The sequence below is a fragment of the Ursus maritimus genome, unplaced genomic scaffold (assembly GCF_017311325.1).
Source record: "Ursus maritimus isolate PB19 unplaced genomic scaffold, ASM1731132v1 scaffold_9, whole genome shotgun sequence".
NCBI lineage: Eukaryota > Metazoa > Chordata > Mammalia > Carnivora > Ursidae > Ursus > Ursus maritimus.
The window spans coordinates 69,295,441-69,312,980 of record NW_024427107.1 but is presented as its reverse complement, the minus strand read 5'-3'; the positions used below and the strand labels follow the sequence as shown (position 1 = coordinate 69,312,980).

The 17,540-nt window shown below is 40.2% G+C and overlaps 1 protein-coding gene across 8 annotated transcripts in view; it reads left to right on the top strand.

Moving 5' to 3' along the window:
* The window catches only part of CYRIB (CYFIP related Rac1 interactor B), a 140,713-nt gene extending 124,489 nt beyond the window's left edge, over positions 1-16,224 (top strand). For 7 of the 8 annotated variants that reach the window (XM_040625996.1, XM_040625999.1, XM_040626000.1 and 4 more), the window contains 7 exons: positions 1,480-1,616; positions 2,974-3,051; positions 5,201-5,317; positions 6,250-6,329; positions 7,600-7,726; positions 9,452-9,522; positions 15,480-16,224. In XM_040625996.1, coding sequence (XP_040481930.1) covers positions 1,480-1,616; positions 2,974-3,051; positions 5,201-5,317; positions 6,250-6,329; positions 7,600-7,726; positions 9,452-9,522; positions 15,480-15,543 — 674 coding nt within the window. In that variant the 3' untranslated portion in view covers positions 15,544-16,224. The remainder of the gene's footprint in view (positions 1-1,479; positions 1,617-2,973; positions 3,052-5,200; positions 5,318-6,249; positions 6,330-7,599; positions 7,727-9,451; positions 9,523-15,479) is intronic. The other variant, XM_040625997.1, reaches the window with a different exon arrangement.
* Positions 16,225-17,540: the final 1,316 nt, after the last annotated feature.

Sequence of the window (17,540 nt, the reverse complement as noted above, 5' to 3'; positions counted from 1 at the left end):
AGAGATCTTTTCCTGAGCCTTCAACTAGGTGAAGTTCTGTTTTTATGTTTTTTCATTGTATCATGTACTCCTTAACACACATCACAACTGTAATAATTTGTCTTTCTTCTCTGTGTAGTCACGCTCCATGTGGGCATAGGGGGCATGTCTGCTTTCATCTCTGTTCTCCCAGTGCCTGGCACGTGGTAGACAATCAGCACATTTTCTGACTTGCTATAAAAAAATAACTATCATTTGGAGTTATTGTGTAGGTGACAAATAATGACTATGTAGTGTCTAGCTCAGTACCAGCACATACTAGACATACTAGTATCAGTACCAGCACATACTAGACATACTAGCACATATCTATCATGTAGTAATCCATAGATTCATGTTTTATAAGGTTACAGAAGGCTAGGTAGAATGTTGCTTTATTTGAGACAATTTATTATGTATTATTGTGGAAAGAAAAGGGCTCTAGGGTCAGAAACATCTGGCATTTACTAGCTATACCCTTGGGGGGTCTAAAATCTTTGAAACTCAATGCACCCATCTGTAATGCTCATGTCCTAGTTGATGGTGAAAATTAAATATGAGACTAAGTCACAATGCATAGTAGGGATGTTAGTTCATGGTAGGGTTCTTCATAAATCGTAGAGCTGGTGTTTTTTTAAGTTAAGGGTTGATGATCTGACATAAATTTATTATTAATAAATATTTACTTAATCTGACATTTTTTCATTAATGTCAAATCACTACCTACTACCATAAACTCTTATTTTCTCTGAATAGAATCTGGCGTTTTTTTCTGATTCTGAAATCTGAATGAATTAGTTTGACTGCTTTGGTTTTTTTTGAAGTGAAATATCTATATTACCATTTTTAAACACTATATATTAGTCTAGCATTCCAAAAAGAGCACTTATTTTGAAGGGACCGTTTTACTTATGTAATGAATTAGAATATTTATATTGTGATTCTAAGATGCCAAGCTCTAAAGACACTCAGGAAGCTAATTATTAAACCAAATACTTTGTTTCCTTTACAATATCTGAAAGAAAGCAATTTGTGTTTATAAATAAGCAACACATTCGAAGTGTGAGAAGTTGGTAATTCGTTCTCAGCCATGTAGAGATTTGACTGTGTGGACACGATGCCACTGAAAAAGTTACTCAGCTGTACGTAACCCTTACCAGTTCATAAAAATCAACACTGTAGAATGGTGAAAATAATATAAAATTTGCTGTTTGATTCTGGTGTTTAATTCAGATTCACATTCTATGTTATTTTGAATTTGGGTTTATGGAACTGAATTTGGTCCCTTTAAGGTTTTTATTCTGTTAAACACTATTCAGTTTCAGTGATTATATTTAGATAATCTGGCTTTTGAAGAGACCTTATTTTTATGGGAATTAAAATCATAGCATTTATAAATTGTTCATTTTTAAATAAAAATCAGGGAGGTATGGCTTAACATTTTAATCTTCCTTTCTTTAGAAGCAGCACTAAGAGGTCTTCTGGGAGCCTTGACAAGTACCCCATACTCTCCCACGCAGCATCTAGAGCGAGAGCAGGCTCTTGCCAAACAGTTTGCAGAGATTCTTCATTTCACACTCCGGTTCGACGAGCTCAAGGTAGGACTTCATGCTGGCCCTGAGTGCATGGATGTTGTGAGCCTTTCAGTGAGCACGGCAGGAAATGCCTGGAGACCTGTCACAGTGTGTTTACATGGTGTCTGTTAGTCCTTAGCAAAACGTGGAAAACTGGATTTAAAAGTTATGGCAGGTCTTTTGATGTATTACATGTGTAGCAAATAGCAAATTACCCAATACTCAGTCTTCATTTAGCTTCATTTTAAAGTGTCTCTGGAATAATATTGACCTTTTCTAATATTATTTTTTCTTTTCTGCTAATTTTCTTTTTTTTCTTTTTTTTTTTAAAGATTTTATTTATTTATTCGACAGAGATAGAGACAGCCAGTGAGAGAGGGAACACAAGCAGGGGGAGTGGGAGAGGAAGAAGCAGGCTCATAGCAGAGGAGCCTGATGTGGGGCTCGATCCCACAACGCAGGGATCACGCCCTGAGCCGAAGGCAGACGCTTAACCACTGTGCTACCCAGGCGCCCCTCATCCCTAATTTTCAACATCCCTTTATATAAAGATGTTAGGATAGTTCCTTCTTTCCTCCCTCCCTCCCACCCCTCCTCCCTTTCTTCCTTATCTGTCTATCTTCCTATTTCCCTGCACACACACACCCACCCCCCCTTTGTTAGAAGGACTGAGTGTAAAGAAACCAGAAGTAAGTTTCATGTGAGGAGACCTGATCCACTTGAGGCTATGTCACAGTAACCAGGTGTGAGGCAGGGCCTTCGACTTTCCAAGACCTCGGGGACCTTATCTGATAAAAGGAAGAGGTGGATTCCTAATTACAGCCTTTTATGATAATATGATAATAGGAAACTATTCTCTTTTATTAATATTATTAATATAATTAATAAATATATTAATAAACTATTATCTTTTATTAATACTTTGAGCACAAAGGATTTGAATATAAAAGTTTAGTCTGAGGATTGCCCTGTTGACCATATACACATACTTTTATTGTAATAATTCAAAACAAGTGCCTACGTATTTCTTCTTGTTTTTGTTTACTTGGTAATACTGGTTTTTGGTAATACTAGTTTTGGGGAAACAACCTTTTAGTATATTACCTAAAATTATTGAAAAGAAGAAGGGAAGTATACAGATCATGATTGTAAAACAGTCTACGTGGTTTATATATGTTCAGAAGGACAAAGTACAATGTTATGTGATTTAGGTACAAAAAGCTATCTTGGGTGATGCCAGTTTTAGTTCTTAAAATGATACTAACAGATTAGGGAGTGTCACTTAACTAGTTAAAACTGTAATTAGGAGATTTTTCACTTCATTTTTACACTATCACTTAGCGTGCATAATACATTTTTCTTTCATAAATGTCTTCTTTAGATGACAAATCCTGCCATACAGAACGATTTCAGCTATTATAGAAGAACATTGAGTCGTATGAGGATTAATAACGTCCCAGTAAGTTAATGCTTTGAATCAGGGGTATAGTAATGATAGCCGTTAGTTTAGTTGCTTGTTCATGTGCTTGTGCATTCAAATGAAGTTAAAGCTGGTGATAAAGTTGGTAACCCACTACGGGCTGTAGCTGTGAGAAGAAAGGGCAGATGTCGCAGACCACACGCAATGCTGGCCTGCCCTTCCATTGAGTCCCTTCAGTCCCCACGACTCCTTCCTTCAGTAAAATTGCTATCGGTCCATACAACGTTGATACTTAAAAAATTTATCTGTGTATTCTCATCTTATTTATTTTTACATTTATTTTTAAATTTATTTATTTTTAATTTTTTTAAAAAATTTTATTTTTAAGTAATCTGTACACCTCACATGGAGCTTGAACTCACAACCCGAGATTAAGAGTCGCACTCTCTCCTGACCAAGCCAGTCAGATGCCCTATGTGTATTCTCATTTAAATTGCACAAAAACTGTGAATTTGTGGTTGTGAGCTTTTTGACCCCATAGTCTTAGCACAGAAGAATCCTGGAGAGAAGTTGACCTGGAATAGGAGGATACTGAAGTTGTAAAGGGGGAGCGCAGGGTCATGGGCCGTGAGCACTTCTATGCCTGTTCCTTGGCTACATAGGCGATCTTCTGGTTTACTTAGGCTTGATTTCCCTTGAGTTCTCCTTGTCTTTACCCTTTTCTACCTCCAGGGAGTCAAATACCGTAAGTAAAACCTTAAATAGAAAGAAAATCTCTTTTTCTCTAGGGATTTTGAGGACCTACATTGTGCTAATTGGTGTGAAAAATGGGGAAATTTTTAGGATTAGCCTTATAGCCTCAACTAGATAGTTTAATAAAGAAAGATTACATAAGTGTGTAAGGAGTGGTAAGTGGCGTAAGAGGTTAAAGAAGGTGCCAAAGGAGTGACCGTTTTTTTTCTTTTTTCATTGAATCAGTATTTCCTGAAGTGGCTGCTGTAAGACAGGCCTTGGTAGGAAAAGGATTTCTCCTCCATGAAGCATCTGTTATTTTATATCAGTTTGGTTTTGCATAGATCAGTTCCTGCTGTGAGGTTGACCTTATCATTTGTCTTTTCATACCCACCATGTAAAATCATATCAAATCAAATCAAAACACATAACACCCATTCAGTCTGCTGGTATAACCATCCTGTTACCACTCAAGGCCAAAGACCGTAAAATCACCTTTGTCCTGTCTTTCACCCTCAGTAATTACAGGTACACTCAACTGTTGTCAAGTGAAATCTTTTTCACATCTCTTCCTCACCCCCCTTTTCATCTCAGTTCTTCTGTTCCAGTTGAGAGCCTCATTCTCACTCTCTCTGGCAGGCATTCTGCTGCAGGAGAACTCATTTTTTGACCCATGGTCTCTTTCCTTTTTGGCACACTCTGCCCACCACCATTAGTCAGTTTGCTTTAGAAAATTGACTCAATTGTTGTTCCTTTCTTCTAACATGTTCAGGGGCCCGCTGTTACATGCAGAAGAAAAATACGAACTTAAGCTAGCAGCTAAGACACTCTGCAGTCTGACCCCAGCGTTCCTTCCCAACCTTATTGTCTGCTGGCTGTTGCCCCTTATTACACTGAACATACCGTATTACACTCTAAGCCACTTGAAAACATGCTTCTTTCCCCTGACTGGTTGGAATGCTGTGCGTACCTGCCCATCATCACCTGCAAAGGCTAGATCTTCAGAGTCCGTTTTAGTTTCTTCCTGTCTAACGTAGTCTTCCTTTCACCTCCTTTTTTGGTCATCTCCTCTTAGCGTGTTGTTGTGGGTACCTGTGTGTTCCCGAAACAGAGGCCAGGGCAGCATCCTCGTCATCTCCCTGTCTTCATAGCATTTAGAGCAATCCCTTGTTACAGTAGGCAGCCCATCCAGGTTTTACTCATTTACTTAATATCATTTACAATATTTTAAAAGAGGTTACTCTTTCTGAAAAATTGCTTAATATCATTTTTAACCTGTTTTTAAAGAATATTAAGTATTAAGTGCACATGAGGGTCTAAAATATAATTTAGGAGTATTTAATAGAGTATTTGAACAAGCATTAGCAGAACAGGCACTCTGCCTAGGCCCTTCTTTTGTAAATGTTATATTTAATAATTTATGAGCTGATATCACATGCTCTTATTTTCCACACAGGCAGAAGGAGAAAATGAAGTAAATAATGAATTGGCAAATCGAATGTCTTTGTTTTATGCTGAGGCAACCCCAATGCTGAAAACCTTAAGTGATGCCACGACAAAGTTTGTATCAGAGGTAAGTGTTGCCTGGACAGTTAGTTACTCTTTGTGTTGTTCTTCTTCCTGTCTGCAGCCATGGTGACCTCTGCAGGCCCTGTGATGTTGCCATCTCTGTGCCCGTATGCGCTGAGTCCTGTCCCTTCCCCGAGGCCCACATGTGCACATCTACCTGCCATGGGCAGCTTCCCTCTGGTTGCATAGTCAACACGTCAGTGCTGTCGTGGCCAAACCAAAGTCTTGGGTGTTTTCTCCCAACCCTGCCCTTTCTCCAGTCTTTTCTGTCTGCATTAATAATACCACTGTAAAGGCAGGTAACTTAGAGGTTATCATCCTGAATTCCTTTCTTTATCTCACCTCTTATATCTCCTCTGTGAGACAGTGTTATTGACTCTCCCTCCAAAATAGACTCTGATTCTGAAAACTTAGCCCCTCTCTTACTCTGCCTCTCCAGATTGGCCCACCACTCTCTCACCTCATACCTGGATGACTGCATTTGTGTTCCTACTGGTCTTACTTCTGCTCTTGCCCCACGATAGTCCTTTCTCCAAAGAGCAGCCAAGTAATCTTCTTTTTAAAAACCACATGCCCTTCTTCCTCTGCTTAAAATGTTTCCAGTGACTCCCCAAGTGTCCTTAGGATAAACTCCCCATACCTCATGGCCTGTGAGCCCCTGTCTGCATGTGATGGTTGTTTCCACTCAGGTACAATGTAAGTGACTCTCAGGAGAGCAGGTCTTGGTTCTCTTGCCCATAGCCATATCCCTAGAGCTTAGAAAAGTATCTAGAATCTATTGCATTTCTTTTTTTTCTTTTCTTTTTTTTTTTTTTACAAAATTAGGAGTAGGAACCAACATTTAAAGTTGTCAGTTTTTCACATTGTGCTAAATTTTAAATTTTACTTAAGTAATAACTATCACTTTCACTTTTTTTCCTCCATACACTTTTACAGAATAAAAATTTACCAATAGAAAATACCACAGATTGTCTAAGCACCATGGCTAGTGTATGCAGAGTCATGCTCGAAACACCGTGAGTATTAGCTGATTCTTTTTCACTTTAACAATCCTCTTGAAACGGTTGTCTAGATATGAGCAGGTCTTATTTGGAAGGCGGAAAATAAGTGTATCTGAAGTATCCAAAGTTAATATATGAACAATATTAAAATAATTTGCAGCTTAATGTAACTTCTGGTTAAGTAGAAAGTACAGTGGGTTTTCAGGTGCGTGAGGCCAGTCAGATTCACTCATTAGACTCTTCGGAATGGGGAATTTTGTGGTGCTCTTTTCAGAAATACGGGAGGAGCTTTGCTGTTTTGGTTATGCTTCTCATCAGCATTCTCTCTCCTTTTCAGTAAGAACCTTGCCTTTTTGCTAGAGGGCTAGAGTTACTCTTCTACTTATCCCTTTCTCTCAGAATTAGTTCACAATCTTTATTTATTTATTTATTTTTTCCAACACTAATCTGAATTCTCTGCTGGGTTTCCCTTTACTTTCAAGCCATTTATCATATATACCACAGTGTTATCTGGCTGGATTTTCTTATCAGCAGGCAGAAAGAATCCCTCCTGGATTCCTAAATAACATATGGTTTTATTAGAATAACTTTTGTTTTTCTGGAGCTTTTCATTGTCCAGAGCAGTATTATACACATCATCTTACTGGAAAACCTTATGGAGTAAGAGGGCAACTATTTATCATTATCATTGTCATTTAGGGGAGTGAGGCCCTGGGAAGTGAAGGGTCTGGTCGGCCACACCTGTGCCTGGATGGCCCCATCCTGGTTCTGGACGCTTTCTGCTATGCCATGCTGCCTTATATATAGATGAAAGTTCTCGTTTCCTTTTTCCCAAATGAGAGAAGAATATGAGTGAATTCTAGTAAAGTTAGAATCCAGTAATACAGTAATATAAATGCTTAGATTACGTTAGCTTCTAAATAGCAAGCACATTGCTCTGTTAAGCTAGTGGCTTTTTCCATCATATTGGTGGGAACACCTTACAAAGCACCTATCCTGAAACCATTAGTTTGGGGCTACTTTTGATTTCTCTAAATTTGCCTCATCTCTGCCAAGCAGAAGGGGTGCTACACCAAGGAGGGTGCATATCGAGATCGGAATACGTGCGTGATAACTGCTCCACCCGCCTCAGTTCTCTGGGAATATCACCGTGGAGAAAGGGGGGCATAATGTTCGCATTCCTTTTAGAAAGCAACAGGATACATCCTTCAGCATCAGCTGAATGTTGAACCAGCTCATTAAGTAGTGATGTGCCTCATCCATCCATATCTTTTCTACCCTCCAGGGAATACAGAAGCAGATTTACAAATGAAGAGACGGTGTCATTCTGCTTGAGGGTAATGGTGGGTGTCATAATACTCTATGACCATGTACATCCAGTGGGAGCATTTGCCAAAACTTCAAAGATTGATGTAAGTTATATTGCTTTATTTAATTCCAAACCATTTCTGTAAGTAGAACTCATAGGCGTTTATTTAAAAGAGCTGCAGGTTGCACTCGGTCACAAACCTCAGTTTTATAGTTTCTGATAATGGTGGGTGTCTGTTGCCTCTCGTCTTGTGTTGGTTTTTTTTACCACCATATATGGTGGAGTAGAATAACCAAAGGACAGCCGCAGTCTTTCAGCATGCCTCCTTGTCCCTCTTACTCCTTAGCGGTCCTTCTGCATATTTGGCAGTATAAATAAATAATCAGACATAAGAAATTTCCTTGTGTTCTTTGACCAAAGTCCATTTCAAACAAAAGATTTATTTCCAGATATATATAGAAAGTCAGTAGAGATGCTCCAGTGAAAAAAGACTATGTAATACAGATTTTCTCCTCCCTCCTAATCATAATAATTTGTGGCTCTGGTCTGGGTTCCTACTTTGCTTGTTTCTACAGAAGTTCATATTAGGAATAAAGCAGGTTCCTGGGTTCTCTGTTTTATAATTTCTCTCCTGACCCTGTCACATCTAGTTCATCAGAATTATAACCAGTATTTGCTGAGAATTGTCTTCCAGGTTCCCCTTCATAGCTAGCTCTGGCTCTCGGCGTTTCGTATCCAGATTACTGAGTGCTAACCAGCCTCCCTACCTTACTTTATTCATGTTCATCCTCTGTGAAGAGAAATGAGTTAACATTTATTGAGTGATTACTGTGTCTTAGGAATTTTATGCCACGTACGTCTGGAAATACTCCTAGGATGTAGATGTTATCTCCTTTGTATTAATAGAGATTCTAAGATTTAGGGAAATTACATAGTATAATCTCTAGTGAATCGTGGAGTGGGATTTTTACCCCCATCTCCATGGCTTCCAAAGCCTGTGCTCACCTTTTCTTTTTTTTCTTCTTTTCTTTTCTTTCTTTGTGTTTCATTCATTCATTTATTTTAGAGTGCCCGCTCTAGCTGGGGGAGGGGTAGAGGGAGAGAGAGAATCCCAACCAGACTCCACACTGAGTGCAGAGCCTGAGGCAGGGCTTGATCCTAGGATCCCGAGACCATGACCTGAGCCGAAATCAAGAGGACAGACGCTCAACTGACTGAGCCACCCTGGCGCTCCAAGCCTGTGCTGTCTCCACTATGCTCTGCGTTTTCAGTCATCAGACTCATCTTCCTTACATACCGTCTTTGCTTAGTTGCTCCCTTTTTATACCTGTAACAAGTCCCTACCCCATTAGTTACAATTGAGTCTTCCTTGGCTTGTGAGGCCCTCTGTAAACTCCCCTATGCTAGTCATTTCAGCCTTGCAAAATTCTGTTCTCAGTGTGTGATAAGTTTTATTATTTTTGCCAAGATGTTTGTCTACCTAGAAAGGCTCATCTGTTCCTTGGCAGCGTGTCTATTCTGTCCTCTCAAAGGCTGCTCCACACCTTTTCCAGGAAGTCCTCCCTTGGCCCATCCTTTGTTTTCTCATTCGTGTGCATGGTGCTTCTGTTTGACCGATTCGGTTCTAAAAAAGTTTTGTTTGACAGAGAAACCGAAAATAACAATTGGTAGTTTTTTTTCCCCTCTTTTAAAAAAAATGATTTTGACATTTCTAGAATGTAATTTCTCATGAGTTCCATAGTTGTGCTAATTTAAGTATTACTGTTTTGAGATAATGTTATATGAGAAAACAAACATTTTTACCTTTTCTGTTTTCTTTTCTCCTTAGATGAAAGGTTGTATCAAAGTTCTAAAGGACCAACCTCCCAATAGTGTAGAAGGTCTTCTAAATGCTCTCAGGTGTGTATATGTACATGTGCATATTATAGAAAAAATACCTAAGAAAATGCTTCAAAATGTGAATAGTACTAGTACGAAAAATATGAATGTACATGTTCGTGTTAGAAATGGGAAGATCTCATTTTGCTTATTGGCAATCTTGCTTTCAAATATTGGTTACAGTATTTTCACAATAAAGAGAGTGTGCGTGGGGGGGGGCACTCACATGAAAATAGCAGCTTTATTTCTTTGCCAAAGATTTTTGGCTTTCATTTTTTGATTGTCTTGGGATGTTTATTTTTTAATTTTTTTCATGAATGTACAACATGCTAATTGTAAATAAAATTTCACAAACACAGGAAAATTTAAAGCAAAATAAGGAAATCACATAATCTCACTATTTTTGAAATAAACTGCTATTAACATTTTGGTATATAGTCTTGTAGAGCTTTTTCTTTACACGTACAGATAGTCGCAGCTCTGTGATACTTACCTTTTTACAAATACAGTACCATAACAACTCTTCTACAAAAACGAGCTCTTTTTCCTTAATATAGTGTAATTACATTTCTAGTTTCACAGATACCTTTATTACTTTTGTATATTTCTTATAATATTTCTTATAATGAAAATAAGGAGTTATTTGCTATCTTTTCTCAGCTTAAATCTACTTGATGTCTTACTGTAGCTCCAAAGAATGCTGGAATTTTTTCTTTCTTTTTAAGACAAGATTCTTTTTCTTTTATTTTTTTTTAAGTAAGCTCTAGGCCCAGCATGGTGCTTGAACTCATGACCCTGAGATCAAGAGTTGCATGTTCTACTGACTGAGCCAGCCAGAGTCTTGAAGGCTGGAATATTTTTAAATGCAAATCTCAGCATATTGTAACGTCTTGACTACAGAGATTTATTTTACAGTATAATTTTCCTAACATAAAAGATAATTTGGTTATTGCTCCATTATTTTGTGTTTAAACACAAAATTACACGAGCACAGTAGTATTTATATAGAGACTTTTGAGGTCACGGGCCATCTTTGCTTTTCAGTGTAGTGCACTGTAGTTCATATGATACGCAAAAATAATTTCCAGTTCAGTATTAAGTTTCTCACGTTTAATGAGCAAAAAACAGGTGATTATTCCTCTTGAATGCTTAGTCACACTTGGTGCACCGTAAAGCAGAATTCTGTGCTGTATGTGTCATTTCAGCTGAATGGAGCCATTAAATGCTTTTATTAGGATTATGAAAAGTATTCTGCAAGCAGTGACTACCTGAGTAAAGGAGGTCAATTCTAAACAAATACCAGAATGATTCAGGACCATAATATAACAATAAAAAGCCTCATAATGTCAAACTATTTCAACCATAAGCCTGCAGAAACCACAACTTGTGGGAGTTTTTTACTCTGGAGGTTTTTACAACATAAACCTCATTGGTTTTATCCATGTCATGGTATGGTGAATCTTACTACATGATCCCTTTCTGAAGACTCCCTGGGTCCCAGTCAGCCTGTTTTTTCTCCCAAGACCCTTCATTCCTGCTGGTGAGACTCTGTGAAGCCAGCCAACGACAGGAAACCTGCTTTGAAAAGGAAGAGGGACTTAAAGTCTAGGAGTGCCTGGTGTTATGTTATGTTATGTTATGTTATTTTAAGATTTTTATACTTACTAGAGAGAGAAAGAACAGAAGCAGGGAGAGCAGCAGAGGGAGAGATAGAAGCAGGCTACCCACTGAGCAGAGAGCCTGATGCGGGGCTCAATCCCAGGACCCTGGGATCATGACCTGAGCCAAAGGCAGACGCCTAACTGACTGAGCCACCCAGGCTCCCCGGGTCTGGTGTTATATTTCTTTACCTTGAAGGGACGGTGTTCCACACATTAAAAACTCAGAGTTTGCTTTTGTTTTTCAGAATTTAAAGGTAGTTGGGCCTTTTCTAGAATTAAGGCAGCACCCCACAGCGGGGCTAAGTGAGAGGTGGAATTGAAGCCTCGCACACAGCAGTCTGTGTTTGAGGGAAAGGGGAAGAAAAGCACCATTGAGGCAAGAGCCACCTGTCAGTTCTCAGTTTTCATTTCACATAACTAATGGAAAGTAGCAGATGAAGGTTTTGTTAGAGATAACTGTCCAACTGTTTTTATACATAGTGAATGTGTTACATGTCTGGTTCTTTCTTTTTCACCTGGGAAGTTTTGTAAGGTTCATGGGTGCCCTTGATGCTGTGTGGTAGTGGTTACAGTTAGTAGCATTTTTGTATCAATGTACATTCGTATACAGATTCACATGTATGACTTTACTTAATCCACACCACAGCTCTGTGAGGTAGGTGATGGATAAGAGGTGCTGGGGCTGTCTCCATTGTACAAACAGTTACCTTGAGTTCTTGAGAGACTCAGAGATTGTATAGCTAATAAATGTTGGAATCTGTTTTCACATTTAGGATTTCATTCTGAAAATCCCATATGCTTGATGCTGTATCATTGAGCCTTAGGTTTCCTTGTGACTGAACCCTGGAGTGCTTTGAAGTAACTGGGAAGGAGGTGAAAATGCAGATCCCCAGGTCACCATCCCCCAGAGAGTCTCTCTCCTTAGGTCTGGGATGGGGCTCAGGCACCTCATTTTATAAGTAAACGCCCTAGCTTATATAACGCTGGCACTTTGAGAAACACTGCTCAAACTAAATTACCACAGCCCTTAACGTGCTTCACTCAGAGCAAAGGAGATACTATTTAAAAAGCATTTGGCAATCCCAGAAGTGCTGTGCAATTGTTAATTGTTATTGACACCTCTACAAAATGGGAGATACTTTTGTGGAATTACTTTCTGAGTAGCTGCTTTACTAGAGATGCTCACTCCATCGTGTTCCTCAGTCAGCAGTTAATAACTAAAAAATTTGACTGATTAATTTTTAAAGATTTTATTTGTTTATTTGACAGAGAGCACACAGGCAGGGGGGAGCAGCAGGCAGAGGGAGAGGGAGAAGCAGCAGGCTTCCTGCTGAGCAGAGTGCCTGACGTGGGGCTCGATCTCAGGACCCTGGGGTTATGACCTGAGCCAAAGGCAGATGCTTAACCGACTGAGCCACCCAGGCGCCCCAATAACTTAAAAAACTTTATTATTTATTTATTTATTTTTTTTAAAGATTTCATTCATTTATTCAACAGGATAGAGACAGCCAGCGAGAGAGGGAACACAAGCAGGGGGAGTGGGAGAGGAAGAAGCAGGCTCATAGCGGAGGAGCCTGATGTGGAGCTCGATCCCATAACGCCGGGATCACGCCCTGAGCCGAAGGCAGACGCGCAACCACTGTGCCACCCAGGCGCCCCTAAAAAACTTTAAATTTTAATGTGTACACATGTATATGCTGTTTATTTTGAATGCTTCTCTATGTAGTGCCTCCAACTTACAGAATGTAGTTACAGAAAAGCAGCAAGGCGTGCCTACATTCTACAGGTGAAAAAATGGAACCAAGTGCCTTGATCATGAGAGAGCAAGCTAGAGCTGGGAGTTAAGATTCCGTGCTAAATAACTGCACTCTTTATTACATTTTAGAGGAAAGGTAGATAATAGTTGATTTTCTTTGCTAGAAAAGACATATGTACTCAGAGAGGAACTTTGTTGTTAGGCACAAAGTGAGATAAGGCCACATGTGTCTGTACGTTATTTTCACATGTGTTAGGTATTCCTGCCCTTTTCATTCGTTCTTTCCTTCTTTACTCCCCTCTCCCCTCCCCTTCCCTTCTCTTCCTTTCTCTTCTCGGTTTGGTTTTTTGGTTTGGTTTGGTTTTTTTGTTTGTTTAGAGAGGAAGGGGCAGAGGGTGAGGGAGAATCCCACGCAGGCTCCAGGCCCAGTGCAAAGCCTGACGTGGGGCTCCACCTCACAACCCCAAGATCATGACCTGAGCTGAAGTCAAGAGTCGAACAGCTTGGCGCATTGAGCCACCCAGGTGCCCCAGTTCCTGGCCATTTCTTGAGAAGAATGTGGTGATGTGACAGGCCTCCCTCTAATCAGTCCCGCTTGGGGGAAGGATCTGAGAACTGCCAGAAATGCATGGTCACGTTCCGCAGAAGCAGCAAGAACTTGTGTCTGGTAGAGAGGAAAGCACTCACAACTCCTGGAATGTCACAGAACATTGCTGACTAGCGGTGCTGACAACCACTCGAAGTAGAAATGTTGGTGTGCCACTTGCCTGGCCCTCTCCCCTATTCAGGCCCATAAAGGAAAGGGGAAAAAGCGGAAGTGAAGAGAAGGATGTTAAACATTTTATTTCCTGACATCAGGAGGCTTGTGTGCAGCTATATATACACTTTATCTGCACTTGGAAAAGAAAACAGAAGGCTTTAGTCTCGGCTACATCACCTGCCACTTAATGCAAATATTCCTTTATGGATTATTTTTCCAGCCTGGCTGCTTGCGTTCTTGTCTTCCTTCCGCAAGTACTAATGGAGCAGCTATCACATGCCAGGTGCTCTGGTGTCTCTTCAGTAACATGTGAACAATTTGGAAGTGACTTCTAAGTAAAATTGTTGAGAATATATCAGGTACTTAATAAGTACATGTTTGTGTCCTTACCTCTCCAAGGATTTGACTTCAGGTACTTTCTTCAATTTTCAAATTGATTTGAAATGAAACTAACAAGAACTGGGTTTAAATTTCTTGAAGACACAGAGACCATCTGTGTGTACTTGCTTAAAATGATCTATTCCTTAAAGATTATATATGAAATTCTTATAAGCCAAATTAACTGGTCCAGCGTTAAGTTCTGTCTGAATTGTCCCACATTCAAGCATTGAGCACCTGTTTCCCTGCTGCTCATCTGCTCCAGGCCTTGGTCGTCTCTCACTGAGGCCCCTGGAGCGGCCCCCAGTTGGTCCCTGTGCTGCTGCTCTGCTCCCTACGGTTCTTCCTCAACAGCCAGAGCAGTCCTTCCAGAACCTAAATGAAATCCCACATCACTGCCCTACCTAATATCTTCCACTGGCTTTCACTGCACTTAGAATAACCTCCCAACTCCTCACTGTGGCCTGCGGTATCCTTGTGCGCTGGGCTTTTCTGGCTTGTAAGGCCTCGTCTAGTATTTTCCTCCTTTGCCCCTGGTATGAGTGTATTACCGTCTGTCTGCCCTGCCAGGCTCTAAGCTCCTGGAACAGTACTGGACACATAACAGGCTTACTCACTGACTTTGGGCTATTAAAGGGCTCCCATGGTGAATCCTCTCATAAAGCAGTGGTCACTCTATGATTCTTGTGTTTTCATGCCTATAGCAAAACCTGTCTAGCTGGAAACAAGGCACGTAGAGTATTGGGACATTTTGGGATGTGACGGTTTGGGACTAGAATGGGACTCGGCATATTTCTCTGTAAAGGGCTAGAGGGTCAACAGACATTTTAGGGTTTGGGGCCACATGGTTTCTGTCACAGCTACTCTGCCACTGTAGCAAGAAGTTAACCGTAGGTTATCCTGAAGTGAATCAGTATAGCTGTCTTCCATTAAAACTTTTGTAAAACACTGAAATTTACATTTCATATAACCTTGATGTTAACATGAAATATTATTCTTTCAATTTCTTTCCCCATTCATTTAAAATTATAAAAATCTAATTCACTCACAGCCCATACAAAAATAGGTAGAGGGTTAGATTGGGCCACCGGGTGTAATTTGTCAGTCCCTGAGATGGAGCAAGGACTCTTTTCCTCTGAGTGAGAGGTGCAGCTGAGTGGTCCTTTAGAATTTAACCAGATCATTTCAACAAGGTCGTTGGGACTCAGTAACACAGCTCGTGGATCTTCTGTTTAAAAGCTGGTAGGGAGGCTAAGCGAGGCAGAACCTGAACCCAGTTGAAGCTGGAAATCAAAGGCACAATTCTGTGAGAGAAGATTTGCCTATTTGCTCATCTTGTAATAATTCTAGAACCCGGTGCAGGTAATGGTTTTTTTAAAAATTCCCTAAAATTGCTGTGTTTTGTTTTGTTTTTTACCTTTAGGTACACAACAAAACATTTGAATGATGAGACTACCTCCAAGCAAATCAAGTCCATGCTGCAGTAACAGTCGAGGAGTGCGCACCTGCTGTGGACGGAAGACAGTATTCTGCAGTGACTGGGAATGCACAGTTTTTAGTGATTGCAATTACTATCTCATGTACTCTTGCTTTTTATTTCTTGCCTCTGTTCCTCTTCCCTCTTTTTTAATCATGTTCTCGTTCTTAAGACTTCTTTTCTGTGCCAAAATCAGTAAAGTCATACTCTGAAGGGAAGTTGTCCTTTCAGACGGGCCAGCTAAGGCAGCTAATTATGCATTGCATTGGGATCTCTACTGAGAAAAATTCTGTGACTTGAACTAAATATTTTTAAATGTGGATTTTTTTTTGAAAACTAATATTTAATATTGCTTCTCCTGCATGGCAAAACTGCCTATTCTGCTATTTAAAAACCCTCAATGACTTTATTTTCTACTGCCGCTTTTTTCATGTGCAGCCAAAATGAAAATGTTTAAATTAACTGTGTTGTACAAATGGTACCCAACACAAATTTTTTTTAAATTAGTAAGACTTTTGTTTAAAGTTTTAAGTTTGCATTTGACTTTTTTTGTAAGGATGTATGTTGTGTGTTTAACCTTTATTAACTAACGTTAAAAACTGTGATGTGTGCGTAGAATATTACGTATGCATGTTCATGTTTAAAGAATGGCTGTTGATGATAAAATAAAAATCAGCTTTCATTTTTCTAAGTGTGGCTTGGTTTACTGGTATTTTGTTTTTAGGCTTGTAAAGCCTTCCCCGTGTTATTTTAGTGGAATGCATACACAAATCATTTCCCCTTTTTGTAAAGGAGAGCTGTTTCTTTGTAATAGCATTTTTCTTCATTACTGTCTATGTAGGTAGTTTTAATTGCTTTTAAAATCTTGCTAAATGCAGTAAGACCAGTGATCTTGTCGTTAACTTGCCTTTTACTCTTGATTTACTCTTGTATGGTTGTAGTTGTTGGAGGAAAACTGCACTTGCCTGACTCACAGTTCCCTGGAGTAAGAGGGTAGTCACAGGAGGCGAAGAGGGTGGCCGGAAGAGCAGCCCTCAACACTGGGAGGAGTGTGCGTGTAAGACGGGCTGGAAGCCACAAACCTTGACACAAATGGTAGAAAACCAGCATGTGTGTTGTTTGAAGATCATAAAACCTTAATCAAGAGATTGAAATGTCCTGATTGGGAGAAGCAGCTTAAAAGTTGTCTAGTCCCGCTGTGCTGGTGGTGTGATGAGTGTCTGGAGTGTCTGAGCTCTGCTGCATTTGAAGTGGAAGGAGTCCCAGAGGCTCCCACCAAATCCTTCTGGCTTAATGGTGCTGGATCATGATGCCCACAGCGTCACCGTGGACTCCTTGCTGACCTCCTTGGCCTTCATCTCACGCTCTCCCAGCGCATACCCTGCTCTTCTCCAGCCAGGCTCAGCTGCCTGCAGTTTACAAGTTGCATGCGGCGTCACACCTCGCTAACTCTGGCTGGTCCCCGAACGTGCCCTCCCCTTCCTCCCTCACATCCATCTGACGAACAGGAGCTCTCATTTTTTTGAGACCTTCATGAAGCCTTCAGGATAACATTAACCCCAGTCTTCTAAGAATATTGTAATGGGTTAAATAGTGGCCTAAAGATAGGTCTACCTGGCACATGAAAATACAACCTTATTTGGAACAAGGGTATTTGCAGATAAAATTAAGGATCTGGAGATGAGATCATCCTGAATTAGAACAGGCCCTAAATCCAATGACAAATCATTAGAAAAGAAGGGGAAAACCACAGCAAAAGGCCATGTGAAGATGGAGGCAGATCGGAGCAGCGCACCGAGAGGCCATGGAACTAAGAATGGCTGGCAATCACCTGAAGCTGGAAGAGAGTCATGGGACAGGTGCTCCCTCCAGAAGAAGGGAGTCTCCCGAAGGAACCAACGCTGCCACCACTTTGACTTCAGACTTCTGGTCTCCAGGACCATGAGAGGACACATTTCTACCACAATTGTGGTAATTTGTCATGGCAGCCCTCGGAATCTAACACAG